Here is a 16,262-nt window from a genome sequence, read left to right on the forward strand (position 1 = left end):
AGCATTATTTAAATATATTATTTTCTACATACAGCTAATGGGAACTTGGAGCGTAATATTGTTAAGGAATAATATCTGGCCATGTGATTTAAAAAACAACAGCTGTCAACAGCTATAAACGGATACTATGAAACGTGTCCTCAAGGCTTACATGGGACATATTTTGTTCCTAAAGACACAAGCTGCAGAAGTCCTCTTTTTACAGTGATTGCTGCAACAAGCATATTCAATAAATCTGTGCTCGCCAAGATTCCACGTTTACTCTGATAAGGACTTACAGGGCCTTGATGGGTTTCCAAGGGGAATGACACAGAAAATATGAGTGGAATGAGGACACAATAAATGAAATATTCAGGAGAAGATTTATCAATGTACCCCAAGTCTACAGCCAAAGAGCAAAACCAATGCACAGGAAAGCAAAGCTTAGGTAACATACCTCAGGGGAGACCCCTTAGGGGTTGCAATGCCATATCCCTTGGAGTCCAAATTACCTCCCACCTTCATTGTGTCACACGGTTTTCTCTGTTCAATGTACTCATTCATGGTGGACTCCAAGAGGTATGCGTATTTGCCTTTGGACTTTCTCACTCTGTTCATTCCATCCTCAGTTGTCTTTACAAAAACCGAGGGCTCAGCTGAGCGCATGTAAGTCCACATCTTTTCAAAGACAGCTATTTTAGATCTCTAGGGAACGAAAGAGAAATATTAACACCGCATGAGAAAATCAAATGCGTCCATGAAACACTCAAAAAATAACATACAAATATGTGGTTAATATTTGTTTTCAAAGTTCTGCCTGCGCCTCTAAATCGGTAAAAGCTTTAACCTATATCGCTACAATGTTGCTTTTTTAGGCTCTTTTATTACCAGGGCTCATGGGAAGAGCTTTATTCATTATTCTCTGCCTGGTGCCATCCAATCCCTACTAAAAAAAAGAGCCATCCCCATCCCCAAGCACAGCTAGCCCTGACTCCCTGGGTAGCTCAAACCTTCCCAGCTCCTATAATGAGCAGAGGAAAGGGAGAGTTCTGGGTTGGCAATCTCAGGAGGTTGAGGGTATGCCTACATCTGGAAGTTCTACACCTGACCAGCATTATTCTGATTAAATGTAATATTATCTCATTACTATTCTACCCCATTAGTTTGGGGCACCTTTCTAAGACCTGAGTACTTTGATTATCTTCATTTAAACCTAGCGGATATCCTCTATTTCTCTAATTGCATCAAGAAGGACCTCACGTGATCATATTCTATGGTCATCTGCCCAAGTGGGAATGGTGAATGTGAACCAAAAGATTTGTATCTACTGATGAACTTGGTTTTACCATTTTTATTTGATCATAAATGTATTAGCCACTGCTGTAAAGAAAACGGATCCCAATGCGAAGAACTGACTCAGCTTCATTAAAATTTACTCATTTAATATATTCACTGTAATTCTTTCCTTAGCAGTCGCTCGAAGAAAAATGCTGAAGCACAGGTAACAAATTGGGCAAACTCTGATATATTGGTAACATGAAACGTTGTAGGAATGGTTTTACTGTCAATTTCATGGTAAAGAGACATCATGAGCACTTTGATGTATACATGAATAATTGATAACGAGAAGTAAGATCACAAGACACTGAACGATTATGCAAACAGTTTTAAGAACGTAAGAAAGAAAATGCATTTCTTGGATTCTGGTTATGAAATCTTAAAATTGGAAACTGAACATGGATTTTTTTTTTAACCTGACAATTCTGTAAAATGAAAAGAAGAACTAAAAAAAATATTAAGTTGATTCCAGATATGACTACACTTTACAAAAGAGAAGTAGATTTGAGGCTCAACAGTCAAGAGTTACCAGTAGGAAGTAAAAGTTATTTTCCACCTTTTGTTTCAAATATATGACCATTCTCATTGCTGTAGACTAGCAGCTAAAACCTCTTCATTGTTTCTCCTTCCTGCGTTATTGAGATGATGCCTGCCCTTTCTTAAAAGTTCACAGTGCGCCTCTATGCAGGGGCATACCTAGGGTATTTGGCACCCAGGACAGATGCTGTATTTGGCAACCCCCCCCTGTTGGTCCTTTGCCCCCCGGGTAACTCACATATTCACTGGCACACATTTTTACTCACACATATTTGCAAAGACTTACACACTCATGCCAACACACACGCACACACATACTCACTAACACACACTTACACATTCATGCTCACACACAAATCCATACACACACTTACACAAACACATTGAACCACACACACTTACACATACACACCCATGCTCACACATATATACACTCTCACAACTCCAACACTGTGCAAGCAGCTTACATGATTCTCTTCCTTGGGCTGGTCCAAAATTGTTCACAAATGATTGGTCCGACCTGGACCGGCCCCTTGTGAACAATTTTGGACCAGCCCAGGGGGCAATTGTGGCACCTCCCTGATGAGAGGACCTCCCCAAGTACGCCACTGCCTCTATGATTTCTCTATAATGTATTCTTTCATGCACAGCAAGACCCATGTCCATTGTAATTGAGGAAGTAGATGAAGCACACTTACAATTACATGACCATCTAAGTTCAAACAAAAGACCATTACATTTATATGACGATACAGTCCTTACAAACGTTCTACCTTAAAAAACTCTTTGGTGGATCCGGAATCTAGAGTCCCATATGCAATCTCTGTTTGTTTGGCCAGATCATCAGCGCTCTCTATCGGAGACACCATCCTCTCGACAGTCAGGAAGGCAGCTAAGTTAGCCGTGTAAGATGAGATGATGATCAGGGTAAAAAACCACCAGACACCACCAACGATACGTCCTGAGAGAGACCTAAATAAACATTAGACATGTTAGAAATATCTGTTCAACAGCCATGGCAGAAGAATATCCTGGTTTAAGTTCAGCAGGTGGCCAGTCCTCTGCCACCAAATCACAGGCAGATTTCCTTATTGGACAATTACGCTCCTTATTGAGCTACCACTCAATAAGTAGTTTACAAGGAAGATCTCAGATCTCCCTAACCAGCAAATTTACACCATGGGGGACTGTGCTGAAGCTTAGGGTAGAGGACTAGATTCTGTTACATAATGATGCAAAAAATATTGTGTAGGTTACATTACATTTATTTATAAAGCGCCGGCAGATTCCACAGCGTGGTTACAGTCAGAAGAACAATTTATAAACACATACAATAACAAATTGGTGCAAGGGAGAAGAGGGCCCTGCAGGTCGTGAGAGGAGCGAGGAGGGCGGGTAGGGGTGCTTTTGGATAGGAGGATAGAGATGTAAGGGGGTGCAGAATTGTTGAGGGCTCTATAGGCCAGGGTCAGAAGTTTAATATGTGGTAGAGCAGTTTAATATGTGGTAGATCTAACATGCAAAACAAGTGAGATTATCCGTGATAATGAAAATAGGATTAATCCGATTCATTGTCTTTTTGGGGTCAGGAATACATTTTCCACCTTTTTGAAACACAATTGGAAATCCCCCAATGTGGAATTTTGCCCATGTTTTGGAATTTATATATATACTGTATTTTTATATATATATATATATATACGCATACATAGACAGTATATATATATATATATATATATATATACTAGGCAAAATAAAATAAAAGCATTAACATCCCATTAGGTTTTTTCCAAATTTAAGCATGTACCTTATACATACATACTGCTGTATATATCTTTATAAGAAAGTTCTATTATAGAAAGATAATATTAAAGAAAACATCAACAGTAACAGAATAAATTTGAGTATATTTAGCAGAACCTAGACGTGACAAAGATGCTGTCCTAATGATATGTAAAACAAATTAATACTCATTCCAGAATATATTATCTTGTCAACTTTCATCTCCTTCAAGAACATATTTTAGGCAGATCAGGTTAATTCCAAGCGAAACTGAGACATATTTTGTCATTGAAACATGTTATTCATAATGTATGCCAAATATTCTGTCCATGAAGCGGTACACCCACTTCATGATTAATTCATGCCAATAAAAAATGTATGAGTGAATCTGACATAACAATACAAAACAAAAACTGAGCTGGCAATATATAGATTTTTATTCAACATTTGATTAAAGAGGAATCAAAACATATTCTATTTTGTATGCAATATTATTTCATATTAGGTCTACATTCGTTTTTTTTTTTGGGGGGGGGGTATGTAGGCTCTGGTGTGATCCAAGCACGTTTCTTAAAGTGTGGTAACCTTTTTTTACATATATATATATATATATATATATATATATATATATATAATATATATATATACATTCACATATGGTTTTTCACACATACCTTCTCCATTTTGGCTTTATATTTGTTGAATGCTGTTCTAAGTAAATAAACTCTGCTTACTTTATTTATGTGTAAAACTGGAGGCTATTTTACTCCTTACCGCGAGGTAGTTACCAATTTGCCAATATTCCATCGTATCCAAGACAGAGAATGCGGCATTGCTGTTATACATTAACATAATAAAATCACATGATGTTCACATAACATGGCATATCATTATAACGCTTGCCCGCCAACTTCCTGTTTACTTTGGCCGTGCCACTTGTTTTCATCAGCTGCAATTATTATTATTTATTGTTTTATATAGCGCCATCAAATTCCGTAGCGTTGTACAATGGGTAGACAGGACATAACGACTCAAGCGAGCTTACAATCTAGAGGGTGTTGAGATATAACTAAATGAGTAGAATATGATGGGCTGCACTGTGTGACCTTGAGTGTCTGCTCAGAGTTTACTCTGAGATGCTAAAATTGATATAAAAACCCTTGAGTCTTAGGTCCGAAAGCAAACACGTGATTGGCTGCGGCTAATCACACTGATTTTTTTTAGATGGAGCTCCACTCCCATTGACTAGAATGAGTGTTCTACCGAGCATGTACAAGAAGCATACTAGGGTACACTTCCTGTGTTCAGTTGATGCAGTGGAGGAATTGAGTCAGTCTGATTTTCTAACTCCATCAAATACATGGAGTGAAATTCAATGGAATCCATCCAAAATATTTTCCAAAATACACTTAATATTGAAATAGGGAATGTTCCTTCATTCTCGCAGTTCACCCTTGTGTGTACACAGTTTAATAATGTATACTTAATCTTAGATATATCTAATTTCCTTACGTATATTCCTCAACTGTCTAATGCTGTTTCAACACAAAATCTCTCATCAGGAGGTGACCTTTAAAATATATATAAATCCAGCAAGCCTGCGGCTCTCTCAGTTTCATAGCTCCATATTCTTCTCAGTTGGGTGAGATTTAATTAACACTTTGGCCCCTAAAATAGGAACACAGCAACGTTGTTTTTTTTGTATGCATGTTTATGCAGGCAGGTAGGGACTGGATACTTTTACATGCTGCGTTTAACCTTTGCTTGCACTGTGTTTTCAGGATTACAAACGATCTATGTTCTCTTAAGAAATACAACCATAAGAGAAAAAAAAGACCGGTATACCGAAAAACCGTAGAGAGTTCAATATCTCCTGCAGGGTGCATGGACTCTGCATCGGGGAGTATTCACACAAACATTTTTAACAGTCTCTGTGGGAGTTCATGGGGAAGGTAATGTGCCGCAGTCCTGCTAGGTCAACATATAGCTAGAATATAGAATAGAATAGCTAGAATATATATGAATTTGAACTTATGCTAAAGCTTTAGAATGCTGCTGTAACATGGTTTACTATAAGGGTGGAATGACCGAATTGATCTGTTTTTAGGGGACAATCCCTTAACATCTGGTCCCGGTTTCTATTGGTCCCAGGAATTGTCCCCTAAAAACCTCTTATGGACAGTGTACTGCCCCAAACAGCATCACCTTAAAAAACTGCATAGTATAGTACATGCAGTCATGACTTTGTTAACAAAGAACTCCTCTTACGAGCTGAAACTGTCCCCTGAAACCTCGCATTTTCCACCAATTTTGGCAAATAAGGCAGCCAATCACCCGCAGAAAAGCACCACCATTAAAGTCAACTGGGGAGCCCCAAATGTGCATGGATGCAATGGTTCTCATTAGACCCCATGGAAGTATTCTGAGAGTAAGCGCTGGAGCTGTCTAGCAATGAGGACTCTTGTGTGCGTGATGTTAAGCAGAAGATGCCTTCACACACATCTCATGTAAGCCAAGGAACTGAGGGGCAAGAAGACAGATTTACTATATGGAGAGGATTCTGATGAATCTGAGCAAACAAACAAAAACAAAACTCCAATTCCATCCAACTGGCCATGAGATGGGAGATGAGGGGGAAAGCATAGCTACACTCCATGCCTCCTCAAATGGCACAGGGAGTAGAACATTAGTCTATAAAGCCATTCAAGTTATTGCAAGCAGATCTTTTTTTAACTTCTTTCAAACTCACCTTGGTGAAATATCACATCCTTGCTGCATGAATGCTCCCAATGAAAACCATAGACTATTAAAAATGCCAAATTCATTAGTGTGGTCAGTGCTGCCTTGGTCTCTTCCTTCCTCATATTCCTCATTGTGCCATTCATAAGGACTAAAACGGCTCACCAGAAAAAGTACCACGCTCACTCCAATGTAGGCAAATACGATGCACATCCAAATTTCATAGGCTAGAGGGTCAAGAAAAGAAAACACTCCAGGCTTGGATTTCATAGGCTTCTTGATCATGATGGAGATACCCAGACTCATGAATGGTTTGGAGAAGTCAATAACCTCTTCCCGGACCAGTGTGATTGTCAGTGGTGCGACAGCCAAATCGGCTCTCTAGAAGCACAACGGGAGTGAGATAGAGAATTAATAAATTATTTGTCAACAGTTTTTGTGTATACATGTTTATATGAAGATTTCAGTGTTACTTTGTCCTTTTTGGTATAAGTAAATTTATTTATTAAACAGCTTGTTGCGGAACTAGCATAAAAGTAAGAAATATCTCTTCACCCCACCATTAAAATGACTGCCTGAACCAATCAACAACCAGCAATGTAATAACTAGGAGATATAACAAATAAATACAATGGGGAAAGATTTTTAGCCCTGTTTTCTACAAAAATGGCTGGTATATAAATACCTCTTAAAATAGTGCTATCAAGCACTAAGTATCACAAAGTATTTACATTTATTCCCTGAAAAAACTAGTGGTTAATCATCACACTGTTCAATTAATAGCTTCCATTAACCTTCCAATTTGGACAGGCTATGGAAACATTGCAGCGCGACCCAGTTCACCGCGAAAGGAACCTCTAGTAGCCCTTAGGCTCACTGTCAAAGATGAGTGCTGAAATCCTTCACCCACTGAGACAGAACATGTGAGAATGGGAAAGGTTACCAAAATGGCTGCAGGCCGCAACCCAGGAACCATAGGGAGGTTGCCATGGTTACCAGGCTGCCACCGAGGGAGGCAAAGCTACAACATGTCCATAGCCGTAGGGGGCAAGAGGAAAAGAAATGGAGGGAGGGGGGGGGACGCGACGTGCACAGTAGAATTCACAAAAAAAGAGATCAAGCCAGACAGCACTGTATAAACTCCAATTGGTTATGTAAACCTATTTAATAAATAAAGCACAACGTTTCTCTTAATGCTCTCCTTTTGGGAATTTGCAGAGGGAAAAATGCTGGAGGAAGGCAAAGCACATAGTTTTACTTTAACCACTTCTCTGCTTTAAGGATGCCCTACAGAAATAACGCGGGGAAGTTATCCTTCTACGATAACTGTATTGCTCTCACGTATTCTTCCATTCTACCCATAGCCAAATAATCGAATTTTAAGTGTCTTGAAGACCAACACTGGCAGCCCTCAGTGACCCATTATTATCTCTCTCTGTTTTGTTCTCCTGAGAATCCCGGTGAGACTATAGAGTCCGACAATTTCGAGATGTCAGACTATCAAGTGGAAATTTGGAGCAAGCAGAAATTAAGAATGTCAAGTGCCTTATCTGACTAGTAAGCTTAACAGGTGTTAAGTGTTAAATGTCGGGTGGATAGTCGGTCAGACCATCGGATGTCAGCACTGAGAATCTATATATACTTAAATGTTATTTTTTTGCCTTTAACTGTCTGACTTCCTGACATAACCTCTTTGGTTCTGAGTTTCGTAAAGAAGTTTCTATATCCTGCTGCTGCCATAAACCTGAATTTATTTCCTTTTCACAAACAGTTCTAAAATAAAACGTATATATCTTAACATTTAAACACTAAAAGGCCCATTTCTCACACAAGAAACGACCAAAATCTGAATCCCCTCCCTTGTGATATCCCATCTGCAGTATTGCAACTTCCTACTACCCAGTCTCCCTCGTCTGCTTTTCAACGCTCCAATCCGTCCTCAAAACACTGTAGCTAGATTAATCCTCCTCCATCACCTCTGCTCCTCTGTGCCATTTGCTCTATTGGCTCCCCATACCTTCCAGAATAAAATTCAAACTCCTGATCTACAGAGTCCTTAATAACTCCGCACCCCCTATATCTCTCCCCTCTAAAGACCTGTGTCTCTCTTCTACCATGATGACCTCTTCCCATTCACTTCACAAACGCTGTAATACTGCTCTGGAATTCCCTACCCCACAGACTTTCTTCCTTGTACGCAGATTTCATTCTAATCAAATCATCTGAATGATCAACAATCTCAACAGATTATCCTCGATTCAATCAACTCATCCCAAGCCGTCCTCTCCTACGATTTCACTTCCCCCTCATCCACCGACTAGATTGTTAGCTTGCAGGAGCAGAGCCCCCTTTGGCTTTTTTTGTGTTAAAATGTATTATTATATATATAATGCATTTATATCTAAAATGTGTAATCTATCTAAAATCTTATCTAAAGCAGTTGCCTCTGGCTTAACCTAGTGAGACATGGTGTTTAATGCATATACCAGATCATTACGTCTGAGAATGTCCAAATTATACAGGTAGTCATTGTTCTGAGGACATACCCCATATACCAGCTCTCCAACCATGCCGTTCCAGCCTTTTGTATCCGAATCTCGAGCGCCATACTTTCCGTCCTTCACTAACTCCAGCTTGTATTTGTATCCCACGTGTTTGGCTATCTCTGCCGCCAACTCTACGCAGTATCCCTCAAACCTATCGTTGCCAACAAGTTCGTCTGCATTCTTTTTGTACATAACGTATGGAGCTTCCTATAAGACAGGAATAATGGCAGAAGGAGAAAAGAAAAAAACAAAACACATGCAACATGTACATCTGCACAACAACAAAAATAATGTATTAGTTAAATAAAAATACTATAAGTCAAGCATTTCTTTATATGCCATAAAGTACGTTTAAATGTATTTTATGTGAGATAATAAAGCATTTACTAGAAAAGTATACAAACCAGTATAGTGGTAACAATGTACGTCTTGTTTAGGACCCCTATGGTGTCATTTCCACTTTGGGAGTCTGTTGCTAATGGGATAAGTTTATCATCTTCATTCCAGTTTGCAATCTGTTAATAAGAAAAGACATGTTATTGTGAGCAGCCAGTTAGCACAATATGCTATGCTATCCTGAGCTAAGTTAAAACATTTTAATCTTAAAATAATGTCCTGCTATTAACTTATTGATTTAATTAATTGTAACAGTGATCAATATTCTAATGATGAATCATTATCTTAAGTATGTCGTTCCACAAAACATTGAGGTCTGAACAAATAAACTTGTTTGTTGCTTAAGAACGTGAAATGGATACAGAAATATTTAAAATGTTTTTTTTTTATTGGTTATGGCAACAACATATCTGGACCAGTCCTTGTGTCACAAAACAAACATTGCATGAAAAATTATTGAAGCAAAATTTTACACTGCACTTGTCTAAGAAGTGTTTGTCCGCAGAGTAGGTGGGACAGCACCTTTAACTCAAGTTCATTTTATACCGAGTGATTAATATCTGTATTTAAATAAGGCCAAATACACCTAAAGTACAAAGAGTGCCTTAAAATTATGCTTAAATGTTACTGTTGATGAAAAATTTAAAAATAAATCATACATTTACCCACAGATAACCTGGTATTGTTTTCTAGTAAATCTAAATAAGTAGTTAATTCATTGATTCAATTGTTTTTGCATTTTAAAAAGCCGTGGCTAGCAAAAGCCCAGGAAACTGGATGAAGCCCAGTGAACCATCTTAAATGTTGCAAGCACAGACCCTTCATAATGCATAGTGAAGTCTTAACACACTTAATTTCACCCAAATTCACGCACCATGCAGGGCTTAATGAATAACACTGCAGATTACAATTATTTTATGATAAACATGAAATGCTTCAAGGGGAATGCAAAGGACACGTATTCTGAACATGTGTGTTGGACAATACTTATTACGGCCAGTGCCATAGTAACACCTCTTCCCTGGAAGCAAAATTCACCAGATACATTGAAAGTAATACAACATGAAAGCCTTATTGTGTAAGCAGCTTCCCATCATACTAGATTACCATCTCTTTCATCGGGAAGCAATCTGTGCCTGAATCATGTGATAAGAGGGCTCTTAGTGAGATGCATAGGACGATGACATGAGCGAAGGATGGTTAGCTGGTCATCACGTCTAAACTACTGTTGGAGAACAGGTGATATAGAAAAATGAATAGACTTCCAATACTGAACTACAACCCCTAAAGCTTAAAGAATTGTTGAGTAGGAACAGCTGAACAGACTCACACTGGGAAGTCATTTTTCTGGAAAGCTAGTTTTAAGACAATCGAATTCTCAGAAAGTAGGTCCTGGAAACTTATTCTTTAAGTGAGGTCTGAGGACTGTCTTTGAGGAACAATGATATGAATAAAACTACCACTAAAAATGGGGCATTATTTTAATTTAACCTTACAATTTTTTCACACACTTTCATCTCTAGGTTAACGTAATCTATATTATTATTGTTTTTTAATGTGGTTATTTTTTGTAACTGATAAATATACTGTATTTTTCATTGTTTTATTACAATGACGAGTGTAGAGATTATTTTTTTAAGTAAAATACAAAATCTTCTTCTTGGATATATTAAATGTAGGCATATGAAAAACTATGCATACCCAGACTTTCAAGTAATGTTACATATTGAGAATTCAACAGGTCAAACATTCACAGGGAAGTTTTTCGAGGCAGTGTTTCTTGAAATTTTGTAGGGAACAAAACACGATTCCGTTTACAAACAGCATGGTGTCACTTTCTGATGGTCTTGACATCTCACACTTCTTCTACTAACCTACCTGATGGATGCCATCATGTTTTAACTCCAATATATGGAGCGTGTAGTTCGTCCGCCGACCCTTCTCGTTGAATTGAACATTTCCTGAAAGTCCTTCCAATCGGACCTTTTCAAAGTCACAACAGAAAAAAAAAATGACTATGCTATACAGAACTCAGCAAACCATCTACAATATGTGCTGTTTTGTATGTCCATACAGTAGAAATGTAATTATAACATCCCATGGCCACTAGGTCCACCTGCACCCAAGACCTAAGCCCACTGACCTGTGTACCTAATTATTTGCCACTAATCCAATCCAATTGACTGGTATTTATTAAAGTGTTCATGTTATAAAAGCAATAACATATATGAATCAATAAAGGACAGAAGTTTTTTTTCTGTTTGGGCTTCACTGTGTAGTTGTGTGGGCTCTGTCACCTACAATTCATTGAATGCAGTGCCATATGGGTTTGGACATGGTACTTTAAGGGTGGGTTTGTTGCTTACTGACTGGGCCTTTACAAAGTTATATATACAACGTAATGATACCTTAAGTTGAACTGATAATTTGCTCTTCTATTGGGACCTGGCTTGACACAGATGTATGGCTTTGATGTACCTGTGGAGCTAACAAAAGCTAACCTGCTGCAGAGCTCTCTGAATGTCAATGCCTTGTCCCCAAGGAACAGCCGGGTTGGCTAAACAATCGCCAGCATTCCCACGGCGTGAGATGTCTATCCGCTGTCTCCTTAGGTTCTGGAAAGCCTCGGCCATTACACGCACTCCATCATAGGTCAGAGCAGAGGTGTACTGCATGAGCGAGAAACAGAGGGGAATTTAGAAAACACTCCTGTAAGAAGACGACAAAGCAAATGAAATACTGTAACGGACCATTTGATTTTATATTTTGTATTCCTGAAGGACAAAAATGGAGACTATAATAAACCTTCTTAAACCTTAATTTTAAAAAATCCTATCAGTGGTAGTCAACAGGTTAGCGTTAAACAATTAGAACAGTTGATGTAGGAGATCATTTTTGGGGGTGCTGTAGGAAGACAGTAGGTTGGCTAAATGTTAGCGTCTACCTAGTTCTCTTTTGCTGTATATATACACTTTCCATTGTGCATTTGTGCATAGAAGACCCCATTGTGTATTTACATCCCCATGGTACTCGGTAGGATAAAAGGCCCAAGTATACCATTTGTATGGCTTATTGTAAAATTACATAAATACATTTCACTATTTATGAGACTTTTAAGACAATTACTGTTGTGATGTCTCCATAAAGCACACTAACCAGCCTCTATGGTAATCAACTCTCAGAACATACTAGTTATTATATACCATTAAAGACATAAGTACAGCATTCAATCCCTCGCATGTATTCCTGTGCTGTGTCGTGCAGCGTTAATGGAAAATATTACAGATGAAACACTTTTAGAATATGAATGCCCTCAATTTAAACAGTGGGGTGTTTTGGATATATATTTGTAAGCGCGGAGAGGCATTATCTGGGCGGTAACGCAGCAAAGAATATATTAAAATAGATGTCTCCGATGCAGATACCAGCTGACCAAAGAGCTTACAATGTACCTTAAATGTCAGGTATACCGAAATAAAACAACCTTATATATAAAGCATCCAGAACAGTCCTGAGGGAGAGTAATCGGACAGAGGGGCCACATGAATGATAGGCTACAGGTAGCTCTCCCTGGTTATCCTTTCTATTCTTCCGTCCTTCTTTGTCAACCCAAGTGGCCAGAGTAACAGCGTATCCAGTTAGTGGATTGTGGTCGAAGCATTGAGGCCTCCCTTGAGGGGGGTATATAAAAGACGAGCTATCAGGGAGCCCACCCTTCTGTTCTGAGAAATTTACACAGTGTTCCCCTGTTATGTTCCATTAGTGTAGCTGTTGGTTATGTTGCTTGTGTCCTCTTGATTGCGTTTGAGTGCTGCATGGGACACATCTTTGTTGGTTAAAGTTTATGTTCATGTTTGATGGAATTTGTTCATAAAAGTGATGTGTGGCCAGCAAGGCAATGTGTTAGGTTAAGTTGCCAGTTCTCTAATAATATCTGTGGAATGTTTAACAATATGCCATGATCATTATTATTGTGTTCAACCCTTTAAGTCCCCTTAGGAGGTACCTGTATGTTCTTAAAACTTGTGGCAAGAAGCTCATAACGACCTACGGCATTGCTGGCTTCCTGCCGAACGATCGCACGTAACGGTGCTCGCTGTGAGCGCCGGTACATTTTCATTTAAGAAATGTCTGATCTCGCGATCGGGCATTCCCATCTGGTAGGTGTCACTCTCCAAAGGTTCACTTGAGGAGAGGAGAGCCTCAGCAGGGTTTCTGTAGACTGTGCTGGGTTCTACCTTTGCGCCCCCTGCTGGCTGATTGCAATTATTGCAATCTCCAATGCAGGGCAATGGTGCCTGTCAGCACAAACAGATTTGGAGAAGAGGGAGAAAAATCTGGGCAAAAATTAAATATAAATTAAATAAATAAAAAAATGAAAACAATAAAAAAAATGTCCCTTAGCCCTACCTCTATAAGTAAAAATATATTTAAATAATCACTACGCCTAAACCCCTTAAATCTAAAGTATAAAAAAAAAGAAATAATATTAAGTAATATAAAAAAAAGTTATCAAGATTGCAAAAATTAGATATTTTATTTCTATTTTAATATAGGTGTTTTTATCTATTTTCTCTGATAATTATAATGTTTTATTTATTTCTATGATTGTAAAAGAATACCCTACTTCTCCTGAACAAAACAATGTATAATTTGTGTGGGTTCATAAAATGTGGGAATGCAAGGAAATCATCAACCTGTTTTTAACAGGATCAACAATAATTATTAGCAAAGTTTATCCTGTAATACTACATTTTGGTTCAAGCAACCTTTGCAATGGTAATACGAGGAGAAGGTAGAGAACTCCAGGACAGGAAACTGATAAACCGGTTGTGCGAAGGATCTCAGTTTCCGGGAGATCTAACAGTCCTTTGCTTTTAAATCATATATATATCTCAAAAACTTTACTTTAGAGAAAAAAAAGAACATCCTCATTAAACACTAAACTTGAGGATTCAGCAGCCAAAAGCATGTGGTGATGAGGATATCTATGAGGTTATAACTAATTTAACAGCAATGATTATTTTGGCTCCGCATATGCCGGTGGGAGTTAATACAAAATGTTTGATCGTGGTAGTTGACATGGTTTGATTTTAGTAGATTTAATGCACTCAGATTGATCGAGGAGAGAAGACAATAATAAAATAATGATTATTGATCACAATGACACATTATTGAGTGGTGGGCAGATTTCCAGTAAGGCAGCTGAAAACACAACCATAAGGTTCAGGGATGTTATCATGCAAGTGTACCTTTTCCTCATGCCACACACTTCATTGACATTCAACTGGGTTGACTATTGTTCACTACAAAAATATCCTTCATCCATCTATCATCGCCTTTTGGATTTAATTTATGTTAATGTCCTTACTTGTGCATAATTATGGCTAACAATGTAATTAGTTTATTCCTGACAGGCCTGTCTATTTGAAATACTTCAAACGCTATATAAAAAGGCGCACAGATCCAGAATGGCTTGAAATACTATGTTCAATTAAACTATGCAAGATTTACAGGATTTCTGCATTATTTATGTCGCATTGTTACACCAATACATACAAGACAAAGGAAACCGGAAGGCCCTCAACCAGTTGGAAACCACCAGCCCCGTAAGTATAGGGTATAATTAAGCATTTATGGCGTACTTGATTTGGAAGTTGCACTAAAGTTTAATAAAAGCATTTCATTCCTTGCCTTTGGTTTCTTCCAATCCACCCGCGGCTGTTCCCGACCATCATAGTTTTTCCATTGCTGCATGACTTGGGCCACCATGGGGTCCGAGTAGTTCACCAGCTGAAACCCTGTCACGTTGGCTCCTGCTTCTCTGAACTTATCGAGTTCAATGTCCATGAAACCCTGAGGGTAAAACAAGCATCCTGATCAGAGACGCACACAATGTATTCATTCATTACGTATACCATTAATAATGCCTTATGAGGTTACGATTTATATTCAAGTCTGTTTGTGAATGAAGATCCAGGGAGGAGAGCTCCAACCAAGAGCAAACATATCGGCGGTGAACGGAGGGTTAGGCATACTGTGTGAACTCAATAGGAGAAATGACAGGATGGATACAAAGTATTCTCATTAGGAGTGTTGGAATGTATACACAGTTTTATATTTATAAATAAAAACTATAAAACTAGATATATTTTCTCTTTTCTGATTAAAGCTAACAAACACGAGTATGATGTGTAGTATTTTATAAGTCTATTTGAAGAATAATTTATAAATGATAATAACAGCTGAACAGGAATGTCACTTATGCTCACTTATGCTCATTGCTTCTTCCTGTACAGCTCATACAATGTGGATTTTTTTCTAAAACAAAATCCATTATAGTTGTTTAGATTTAAAATCGTCCTTTGTCTTTTCTTTCTCCTGTAACAAAGCCTGCAATTACTCAGCAGCTGCTAAGATACATATAGAACGCTGCGGAATCGCATTGTGTGTGGGTTCCTCTGGCAACAAAGTAGGTAATTCAGTCGCTAAACACAGACTAACAATGGATCCATTTAAGCAATGACCAAGCAAAGCAAATTTCCATCCATACAGTCCGCCCCTGCAAATTCTAGTTCACTTACCAGGTTTGCAAGAATATAATGATATCCAACAATATTTTTTTCCATCTTGACTATCTGAAATGAAGAGGGAATCTAGTTAACATCAGGTCGGATCTGTTCCACAGCACCCTTCCAGCACCTTCATGTGTTCCTGAGTTCCTGAGTGTGAATATTTTGACATGTGAGGTATCATTGACCTCTGAGGTCAGACAACACTTTGGACGGATCTAGCCATGTGTTCAGGGGTGGACTAGTTGGTGGGAGCCCTGTATTAGAAACATTTGGCAAAAAAAGTGCTTGCATTCTTGTCTTGATCGATGTTGGGAGAAACTGTCAAGTCTACTGATTCAGAATTAAACTAATTTTAATTAGTAAAATGCAG

At 38.3% G+C, this 16,262-nt stretch overlaps 1 protein-coding gene across 2 annotated transcripts in view; it reads right to left on the reverse strand.

Annotated features, from left to right (window-relative positions):
* The window catches only part of GRIA1 (glutamate ionotropic receptor AMPA type subunit 1), a 90,181-nt gene that overhangs the window by 13,353 nt on the left and 60,566 nt on the right, over positions 1-16,262 (reverse strand). For both annotated transcript variants that reach the window (XM_053462359.1, XM_053462360.1), the window contains exons 5-13: positions 15,902-15,955; positions 15,012-15,173; positions 11,819-11,986; positions 11,196-11,300; positions 9,326-9,436; positions 8,922-9,128; positions 6,386-6,756; positions 2,628-2,826; positions 437-684 (exon numbers count right to left, since the gene is read on the reverse strand). In XM_053462359.1, coding sequence (XP_053318334.1) covers positions 437-684; positions 2,628-2,826; positions 6,386-6,756; positions 8,922-9,128; positions 9,326-9,436; positions 11,196-11,300; positions 11,819-11,986; positions 15,012-15,173; positions 15,902-15,955 — 1,625 coding nt within the window. The remainder of the gene's footprint in view (positions 1-436; positions 685-2,627; positions 2,827-6,385; positions 6,757-8,921; positions 9,129-9,325; positions 9,437-11,195; positions 11,301-11,818; positions 11,987-15,011; positions 15,174-15,901; positions 15,956-16,262) is intronic.

Source organism: Spea bombifrons, chromosome 4, assembly GCF_027358695.1.
Source record: "Spea bombifrons isolate aSpeBom1 chromosome 4, aSpeBom1.2.pri, whole genome shotgun sequence".
Classification (NCBI taxonomy): domain Eukaryota; kingdom Metazoa; phylum Chordata; class Amphibia; order Anura; family Pelobatidae; genus Spea; species Spea bombifrons.